Source organism: Mixophyes fleayi, chromosome 11 (assembly GCF_038048845.1).
Source record: "Mixophyes fleayi isolate aMixFle1 chromosome 11, aMixFle1.hap1, whole genome shotgun sequence".
In the NCBI taxonomy this organism is placed as follows: Eukaryota; Metazoa; Chordata; class Amphibia; order Anura; family Limnodynastidae; genus Mixophyes; species Mixophyes fleayi.
This window is the reverse complement of record NC_134412.1, coordinates 47,127,367-47,137,952: the sequence shown is the minus strand read 5'-3', so window position 1 is coordinate 47,137,952 and position 10,586 is coordinate 47,127,367. Positions and strand designations below refer to the sequence as shown.

The following is a 10,586-nucleotide window of genomic DNA, read 5'->3' as shown; positions in this document are numbered from 1 at the left end:
CTCTTCATCTCCAACTCTCTTAATCTTCTTGCCATCACTGAAACCTGGCTTACTTCTTCTGATACCGTTTCACCCGCCGCTCTCTCCTACGGGTGCCTCTCCTTCACCCACTTCACCAGACCAGACAAGCGTCCAGGAGGCGGAGTGGGCCTCCTCCTATCCCCTAACTGCACTTTTCGTGTCATTCCCACTTTACCTTCCCTCTCCTTCTCCTCCTTTGAAGTACACTCCATCCGTCTCTTCTCCCCCATCCACCTGTGTGTCTCCGTCATCTATCGTCCCCCAGGCCCCTCCTCCCTTTTCCTTGACAACTTTGCTGCCTGGCTCCCCCACTACCTTTCCTCTGACCTTCCCTCAATCATACTTGGCGACTTTAATATCCCTATTGACAACGGTTCTGACCCCGCCACCATTAAACGTCTCGCCATTTCCTCCTCCCTAGGCCTTACTCAGTGGACCTCTTCCCCCACCCACTGTCTTGGTCACTCCCTTGACCTTTTCTTCTCTCATCTCTTACTTCTCCAACTCTCCCTTCCCACTATCTGACCACCACCTCTCCTTCACTCTGTCCTCCTCCCCTGCCTCGCCCAAAGCCACCCTCACTAGACGTAACCTGGATTCTATTGACCCCACCTCCTTCTCCTCCTCTCGAAACTCTTTCACCCCTTCCCTCCCTGGCCTGTCCCGACCAGGCCTCCTCTCTCTACAATCACTCCCTCACCACTGCACTGGATGCTGTGGTGAGGGAGTGATTGCAGAGAGAGGAGGCCTGGTCGGGACAGGCCAGGGAGGGAAGGGGTGAAAGGAGAGTTTCGAGAGGAGGAGAAGGAGGTGGGGTCAATAGAATCCAGGTTACGTCTAGTGCTCCAAAGATGCTCTCGCACTGCTGAACGCCTCTGGAGGAAATCTCACTCCCTGGCTGACTTTCTCCAATTTAAATTCATACTCTCTTCTTTCTTCTCTGCCCTCTCCCTCGCTAAACAATCCTTCTTTAAGTCCCTCATTTCTTCAGTCCTCCAATCCCCACCGCCTCTTTGCCACCTTCAGCTCCCTCCTCTGCCCCCCTCCCCCTCTGTCCCGCCTTCCCTCTCCGCTTCTGACTTCGCCACTTTCTTCTCTTCCAAAATTGAGGCCACCAGACTGAACATCTCCTCCTCCCCTTCTCCCGCCACCCTCATCGCATCACCTCCCCCAATCAACCAACTCTGGTGCTCCTTCAGCCCTACAACCGGTGAAGTTCGCTCCCTTATTCTTTCCTCTCCACCCTCTACTTGCCCTCTCGATCCCATCCCCTCCCACCTCCTTCTCTCCCCAACGGCCTGCTCTTACCTAGCACACCTTTTCAACCTATCAATCTCTTCTGGTGTAGTACCCTCCTCTTTTAAAAACGCTCTTATCTCTCCCATCCTCAAAAAACCCAATCTTGACCCCAACACTCTTGCTAATTATCGCCCTCTCTCTTCTCCCCTATGCCTCCAAATTACTTGAGCGGATTGTCTGCAGCCGCCTAATCAGGCACCTCACGGACAATTCCCTCCTTGACCCTCTCCAATCTGGCTACCGCCCCCTCCATTCTACCGAAACTGAGCTGGCCAAGGTTACTAATGATCTTCTATCAGCCAAATCCAAGAGTCACTTCTCCGTACTCATCCTCCTTGACCTCTCTGCAGCTTTTGACACCGTGGACCACCCCCTCTTGCTGCAAACTCTTCTCTCTCGGCAGCTCTGGTTCTGTCCATGCCTGGTTCGCCTCATACCTCGCTACTCGCTCCTTCTCTGTATCCACGTCTGGTTCTTCCTCCTCCCCCTACCCTCTCCCCATAGGAGTCCCGCAGGGCTCTGTTCTTGGCACTCTACACTTCCTCCCTTGGTGCTCTCATCTCCTCCTTCGGGCTTCAGTATCCCCTTTATGCTGACGACATTCAACTCTATATCTCCTCTCCTGTTCTTTCCTCCACCCTCCTCGCTCGGGTATCCGACTGCCTTTCCGCCATCTCCTCCTGGGTGTCCAAGCGCTTTCTCAAAATCAACATCTTTAAAACTGAACTCATTGTCTTTCCTCCACCCAGACTCCCATCCCACCATGACCTCTATTGTCGTCAACACCACCATCTCCTCTGTCACCAAACTTCGCTGCCTGGGTGTCACCCTAGACTCCTCTCTCTCTCATTTGCCCCCCACATTCATTCCCTTGCCCAAGCCTGTCGCTTCCAACTACGCAACATCGCCCGCATCTGTCCTTTTCTCTCTAAGGATGCCACCAAAACGGTCATCCACGCACTCATCTCCCGCCTTGATTATTGTACCCTCCTCCTCACTGGCCTCCCCCACTCTCGTCTCTCCCCCCTCCGCTCTATTCTCAATGTGGCCACAAGCCTCATCTTCCTCTCACGCCGCTCCTCCTCTGCCTTGCCTTACACTGGCTCCCCTTCCCCTACAGAATCCTTTTCAAACTCCTCACCACCACTTACAAGGCTCTCTCCAACTCTACTGCCCCTTATATCTCTAACCTCCTCTCCAGTCACACTCCTGCCCGCTCCCTGCACTTGGCCAATGGCCGCCGCCTCTCCTCCACTCTTATCACCTCTTCCCATTCCAGAATCCAAGACTTTTCCCGTGCAGCCCCCCTTCTCTGGAACGACCTCCCTCGTTCCATCTGTCTCTCTCCTACTCTGTGCTCCTTCAAATGTGCACTCAGAACTCACCTCTTCCTCAAAGCCTACCAACCATCTACTTAACCCCCATCTAATCCCTTTAGCTCGTCCTCCCTTCTCTCCTCTTGCCTCAACTGGCTCCTCTTGTGCCTGGTCTGTTTACCCTCCCTTAGGATGTAGGCTCGTATGAGCAGGGCCCCCTCCCCTCCTGTCTCCATACCTGTTCTTCCGCTCCGTCTTTACTGCATATGACTAGCCAGAGTTTCTGAAGTATTGGTACTTTTTGTTCATTGTTCTGTATGGTTTCACCTTGTATAGTCTACTGTTAGTACTGTGTGCGGCGCTGCGGATACCTTGTGGCGCCTAACAAATAAATAATAATAATATCGGGTATATATTGCATTGCTCGGATCTACCTTGAAGGTATCAAGAAGTGTCTTTATACTGTCTGCTCTAATGCAAGCCCCCAAGTGCTTTAAAATAATCTAATGGTGGCCATGTGAATGTCAAGCTTGTCTTTAAATTAAAGTTTGGTCACTTAACCTTTTGGCTAAACTGCATGAGATTCAGCCTATTTAGCCATACATCTGGCTTCCTGCGTAATCTTCCAACCACATTAACTATTCTTGGTTATCTCATACACTGGCCAAAATTCTGGTCACATTTCCCAACATGCCTAATAATGATCAGCTTGTTTTCTGAACATACACTGTAAAATTAGGCCAACTGCTTCACATCAAAGGGCATGTTGCCAACATATGGAAAAGTATGCTTGATTCCCATAACCCCTCCCCACTTGTCTCAAAACAGGAGGACTACTCAAACCTAATTTACTGACGCTTTGCTGTCTTATCATATCCATCCAGAATTTCACAATTTACTGGCCAGTAAGGAAAACAGGAAGACTTTGCGACATTAATTGTGGCAGGTGGGGGCACCCTTTAAAATGCAAAGCAAATATCCACACACAAAAATGAACTTTTACAAACAATACTAAAAGGAGAAACTGAAAACATGTGGATCTGAATCAGAAGACAAAGGCTGATTCAAACAGCTTTTCAAGGGAAGTCTTAATTTCCTGCAACAGATCAGCTTCCTAAAAGAGTACTGAAAATATTACCACAGAAGAGACCTCACACATTAAACCAGACAACAAGAAAAAAAAAAAAAAAAAAAATTTATTTTAAAAATAATTTTCTCCCCAACAACTATTACATAAAAAAAAAACTGAAAATAAAATAAGAAACGCTCTTTAGGCCACAGAAGAAAGTCATTAAATAAATAAGTTGTTTTTTTTTTCTTTTTTAGTATAATCTATAACTGTTAAAAGAACACAGGCTCAAAATACAAACAAATCAGAATGAGGGAATTCACAGGGGCCCTCATTTGCAATAATATTTACCTTTGGGGTCCTGATTAAATACTCAAGACAATAATAAAAAATAGGCTTATTGTCATGAAACATTCAAGCTTTTAACACTGATAGAAATTGGAGCAAAATAATTTTTGAAAAGGATTGTGCACAGCATGGTATGGCAATTTTTGGAACACCAGTTGTTGCCAAACTACCACTAATACACCCTAGCTATGTATCATGGTTTAGTTTGGCACAATCTGCTGTGCAAACCATAATGTTTGATGGTCAACAACAAATTAACTTTTTTTTTTTTTTTTTTAAGCTTCCACTTTTGTCGTCAAATGCCGCTGGTCTAAAATTACACCATTGACTAACCAGAGATTCTGCAGGGTTGCACCAAATGGAATCAGATAGCATTTAAACCACAGATTCCTTTACAGCTCTGTTCCTCCTACCGAACACACCAACAAATTTAAAATTAGGCACTGAACAGACCAACTGGATTGTATATATCATGAGAATGTTTGTGTGTCTGGTCATTAATCAAGATCTATAATTTAGTCAGTTAATATATTAAAGTTAGAGTAAATGCAACCCTATTTTTACGAATAGTGAAAAAGGAATTGTCAACCCATTGGCCTTGCCTCCAACTGATATTGCATTTTAAGTTTTGTACTGACAGAAATTTCTCTGAGAATGCAATAGGGATGTATATGCCGACAACACTATGTGCTTACTCTGCCTTACAGCCATCATATTATAGTCACCATTGATATTAGAGCATGTTCATGATGAACTAGGTGACTTCAGTACTATCCATCAACCCTGGCTCTGCAAACTGCAAGAAATAAACACACAGAGAAACAATGCCCATGTAGAACTAAAACATAAATTATGGAATTAAACTTACCTAAAATACTAAAATATAATGATCCCAAATGCAGTGAACTATGATTTGCACCCCTTAAACATTTTACTTGGTGCTTACCATTAATGTAGCTAAAGGGGCAACAGCTTCATGACAGAATCAAAGTATTATTGGAAATGTTTTTATATAGAATTCTAGTTATATAAAAAAAATAAGAAGTTGGTATGGTAACAGGCAAGTACATATGGGGAAAAGGGAATGAGTGCAGAAATGTTACCCCAATGTGCAAAAAGTGGTAAACTAGGCATTACTTAAAATTGTATCACATACAAAAATTTGTGAGGGAGTAAAGAAATCTCTATAAAAAACAGTCAGTCAATCTGGTTGTATGTTTACAAGACAACTGATATTACAGCTCTACCATGGGATAATCAAGTACTCTCACCCCAAAATAGAAGTTTTCGGTAGTGTAATCCAAGTTATTATAAACTACAATGTTTGACTTGTTCTCATACAGACTTCACCCCCACCCCACAGGTTCCAGTGTTGCTCTGCACAATGGCCTAGTGGTAAGCACTTCTGCCTCACAGCACTGAGGTCATGAGTTCGATTCCCGACCATGGCCATATCTGTGTGGAGTTTGTGTTTGCGTGGGTTTCCTCCGGGTACTCCGGTTTCCTCCCACACTCCAAAAACACATTGGTAGGTTAATTGGCTGCTATCAAAAATTGACCCTAGTCTCTGTCTGTGTGTGTGTGTCTATATTAGGGAATTTAGACTGTAAGCTCCAATGGGGCAGGGACTGATGTGAATGAGTTCTCTGTACAGTGCTGCGGAATTAGTGGCGCTATAAATGATAATGATAGTGTTTAGGTGGGCTTGTTTAAAATACTCAGTGGTGTTGTCATGGAATACGCCTTGACATGAGTGGGGAGTTAATGAGGAAGGCGCATCTATAACACTACAGCCTGTTATAGAAATAGGTAAGCTGTAGTAGCAAAAAAGAAAGCAGTGCAAGACCATTTGAGTTTTTGGGGGACCAACCACACCACAGGTAAGTAAAATTGTAGTTGATCATAAAATGTCGATTTCCACCCAATAAGATATTCACCCATAATTTAAAGTGTATTAAAGTATTTGAAGTGTCAAGTATAAGACTACATTAGCATGCAATGAACATATCAGTATTCAAAAGTACACTTTATGGATGTAATTTTCTCTGTATTCAATTTGGGGCCCAATGAGACAAAGATGAAGATGATGTAGCAGTGGGGGCACATGAGTGGTGTCAAACAGTAACATCTCTACCCTTTCCCGCTGTCTAAAATGTCCCCTTTCTTAAGGTAGTAACATGACACTTGCCTTTTCACCCTGAGTTACATGGCATTAGTGCACACCTGAAATTGGGAGTAAGGGCACCCAACTTCTGGAATGCTTTATTGCCGTTAGTCAAATGATTAAAAAACAAACACCAACACAGTAGGAAGAGATATACTGCAAAAGAAACTGAGGTTTTACCTATCCTCTTTAGGGTTATGAGTTTAAAAAAGTTTTATACTAAGGCAACTCAATTTACTGAGATACCCACCCACTTTCCACATGTAGGTGGCGGCCATAAAGTACATTAAATAACACTGAATTATTAAGAACAAGACACAAACATATCTCCTATAGTCACCTTAATAGCTGTATGCATACAAAACCATAGGACCTATAGTGATGGGCAGTTAAATTAAAATGGGGTTAGGGTGCAGAAGGTAGATTCAGTGTATCCATGATAACCTGAGCCAATCAGAGCTTCACATCTGCATTGTCAGCAAGGTAGACATCGACATGGCATGAAAGAAATGGGGAATTGAGCTTTATGTAACAGTGCATTCTGATTGGTTAGGAATCCCCTGATTTGTAATGCTGCTTATCAGTGGGCAGGCTGGAGCCTATACCCTGTATACTTCCAGTTAGGGAATGGGTACAGACAACTTCCTCTTTTTATCCCTGTACCCAACAATTATCCCCACTGGTGCCATAACTGCTCCCTGCTGCACTTGAGCTGAAGGATCAGAGGTGCACGCTTTTTACTCTTCTTATGTGCAGAAGTATTTGTGGATCCAAACTGCTATGTAGCCACATGAGGCGAAGAGGGGATAGCTACAAATTCACGGAGAATATTGCGGGCCATTTCAATGTTGTTGTGGGCAATGAGCAAGGCTTTATTCACATCCTGTTGGGAGTAGCCCTGGTTCAACAGACTCTCGATTTCGCTGGAGAGCAAGGCAGAACCAACATCTCCAGCAGGTGCAGGGCGGCGCTCAGAGTTCATCCTCCTTGGAAAGGGCTTTGGTGGACGTTCTGGGACCGGTGAAGAGTCCAGCGCTGGTAGAGAGAAAAAAAAATTCAGTATTTTAGTAATTTTCTCAATGGTGGGCTGTAGTGAGATAATTCGATTAACACCCCCCCCCCCCCCCCCCCAAAAAAAAAACAACAGACCCCAAAAAGAGCTTATGAATATATAATTTTAAATGAACATGCTATATAAAATATGAAAACCATTGCGTGCACAGATAATTCAGTTGCTGTATACAATTCCTCTATCAAAAGGACATCAAACAATACAATGAAATATTAGTTACATTTTGAGAAAAACTTCAGGTGCTAGTTGTATATCTTCTTATCTACACTTGCCCTTTATCATTAGTTTTATACAAAGTAATCCAGCCATTTAGCTAAACTGCCCACTGGCTGAACCTCTGCCAAGTTAGGCGTAGACATACGTACACAAACCAGATCATAGATGGTATACTTCGGATTATGGCTACATCGGATGTTGATCAGTCCAGATGATCAGACATGATTTATCAGAACATACAGAAACACATCTGCATGCCATCTTCCAGATGTTAAGGATTTGCAATCTTTTTAGGCCCATATACGGTCTAACATGACCCACTGGCCATCTAAATTTCAGTGCGCATGGGCCTCTGTAGCAAATGACTGCCAACACATGAATGCTATGATCTGGGACCACCCAATAATAATCAGCCATTTATGACTTGTTTTCAGTGAAATGATTCTCCAGTATGTTTCCCTTTAGTACAACACAGACATGTATTGGAGCCAACGGTACATAAATATTTGAGAAAGCTTTGAAAGTTAGAGAATATCAAATGGGTGCTAGATTTCCTGTTATCCCAAGTAATGAAAAAAACCAAAAAAACAAAGCTAGCCTAAAGTACTTGGCTCTTTCAGACATATTTGAAAATTTAAATTTAGGACTTTGTAATACACTTTTTAAATAATGTATTGTAGCCAATCTGATCAAAATGTTCAGAGCAGCAGTGTGTTTCAAGAGAGACCCAGGTATTATCGGCGATATCCACTTGTGTGATTGTGTTGGGGACGGCATGGCTACATATAACAGGGGCAGCCCCAACATTCCGTTTCAAAATTTAAATTAATTGGGAGCTAAGACATTCAACATAAAAGGGGAAAAATTAAATAAAAGTCCCCAAGGTGGGACAATTAATTTAAGGTATGTTCTGCAGCACTTACTCATTCAAGTACAGAGCATAATAAAATAAAGAGCTGTTCCTGAAAGTGGGAGGTGTGTGCTGAGACCAATAGCGAGCAGTAAAAGTAAAAAAAAAAAAAAAGTTACCAGAAAGTAAATCGCATGGCTACTCCTTCCTTCATGGTCTAAGTAACTTTCCAAACTGTCCCTGAAATATATAAAGAGATCACAAGGGAGGGGTTGCCATGGAGTACTTCTCCGAAATGAAATCAGTGAGTATAATTTGATTATTGCCTCCTCAGACTCCATTGCAGCTATAAGAAACGGTGTGTACCGAACCAGATAGTGTGGGCTCCAAAACAATCAGTTGAAAATTGATGTAATGTACTCAAAACAATTGTTGATTAACTGCTTGCAGGATCTCTCTTACAAACTGTATTGGACAAGGCTGACATCAAGATGGCATTATCTGAAAAATGTATAAAGCGATGTCAAGACTGATAAACAAGGTGGAAATAACCTTGTGTAAAAAGGCAAGATTTGTTTAGAAGTCTACTTTATAAGTATAAAAATTGTTCTTTGCTCCATAAAGCCTGAAGTTATCCTACTTTACTGGCAGATATACATGCTACTAAGAAGAATACATTTAGTGTGTGCCATTTAAGCTGAGACGTATTGCAAAAGTTCTAAAACTAGCGTCTTCGAAACAAGATTAAGATCCCACTGTGCCACAAAATATCTGATGCAAGGACAAATTCTTTATATTCCTATGTGAATCGGAAAATCTAGAGAGGTACACTAGAAATGACGATCCAAACTAAAGAATATGGGCATATTATGTTATGCTGCAATTGAAGGTGAAAATATTAATCCTGTAAATCTATAGATAAGGTAATTTCCTCTATTGTGTTTATAATAGAGCTTGTCAAAAGTCTTGCATGTACAAACTGATGGTGTTTTCCTACCAGAAAAAGGCGATGCCTCTTGAGCTGCAGTTACTAGAAAATTCACTTGTTTATTCATCGGTGTATGTAAACTGCTGTGTAATGCAACAAACAGCCACTCGCCAAACTCCCCGATTGTCAGCCCAGAGTAATTGCAAATTTTTAGATCTTTCTTTCTCCTCGCTAAAGGGATAAAAAGGCCCATCTGGGCGCATTCATTCCATACTACTGGACAAGACAATAAAATTGTGCATCTTTAAAGTCTAGAAGAAGGAAAATGTCTTCTAAGGTCTTGTGGCAAATTATGCCATCTACTAATCTAATCTTGAATATCATTCTATAAAAAAGGTATCCAACTAACATCTGAGTGCCATGGAGACTAAGCCATCACTTCACCAGATTTAATCACATTTCCTAAAGAGATATGAAGCTATTTTATTTATTTTTTAAAAACCCTCCTTTATTGTTGCGACCATTAGATCCTTTAATTCACTATCCAAAACTAACTTCTACTGGAAATTAGGTTTTGCCGAGAGACGAGCTACAGTGGCATTGAAGTTAAGTAATCCTGTAAAGAAGTTAGGACTGGTATGTCCTCTATTCTTATTAACATATTTAAGCAAATATCCACCAGGTCAGGATTAAAATGACCTGGGTGCGCCTCTATAATTTTCCATTCTTCACTAGCAGATGGATATTCCCCAAAAGAATGTAACAAGAGGATCCTTGCATATCAGACATCTACACACATTTGAAATCCTTTATTGATACAAAGTATTTAATCATCCAACTGACTAAATATGTATATTGTTTTGGAGGCTGGATTGGATTTTCTCTGGCCTTAGGAATACAGTTCACACACACACGGCTTCTTTATAATAATTCTCTAAATCCTTATTACATTCTCCACAAACCCATTTATTGGTCTTGGGTCATTCCATGTCAAATCACCCAGAAAAATTTCAATTATGATACCCACCGGCTCAGATTTTCATGAAACTTGGTGCACTTGATACTACCACATATCGTTTTTTTTTTCCTAGGCCTCAGTTTTGAGATAGAGTGGGTCAAAATTACGTAAAATTGTTCAGAAATGCCACTCCCGATTCTCCGCTTTTAGTGTGGTATGTCTCAAAAAAATTCATATCTCAGTGCCTAATCCACATATTACCAATTTTTTATCCAATGTCAATCACAATATGGGTATTTAAGATTTATTTTTTTTATTAGTCTTGCCTGACTCAAATAATATTCT

At 42.1% G+C, this 10,586-nt stretch overlaps 1 protein-coding gene across 1 annotated transcript in view; it reads right to left on the bottom strand.

Moving 5' to 3' along the window:
• Nucleotides 1–3,817: 3,817 nt before the first annotated feature.
• Nucleotides 3,818–10,586, bottom strand: part of CBL (Cbl proto-oncogene) — an 85,149-nt gene continuing 78,380 nt past the window's right edge. The window contains exon 16 of the mRNA XM_075190573.1: nucleotides 3,818–7,252. Within this exon, the coding sequence (XP_075046674.1) occupies nucleotides 6,996–7,252 (257 nt within the window). The 3' untranslated portion in view covers nucleotides 3,818–6,995. The remainder of the gene's footprint in view (nucleotides 7,253–10,586) is intronic.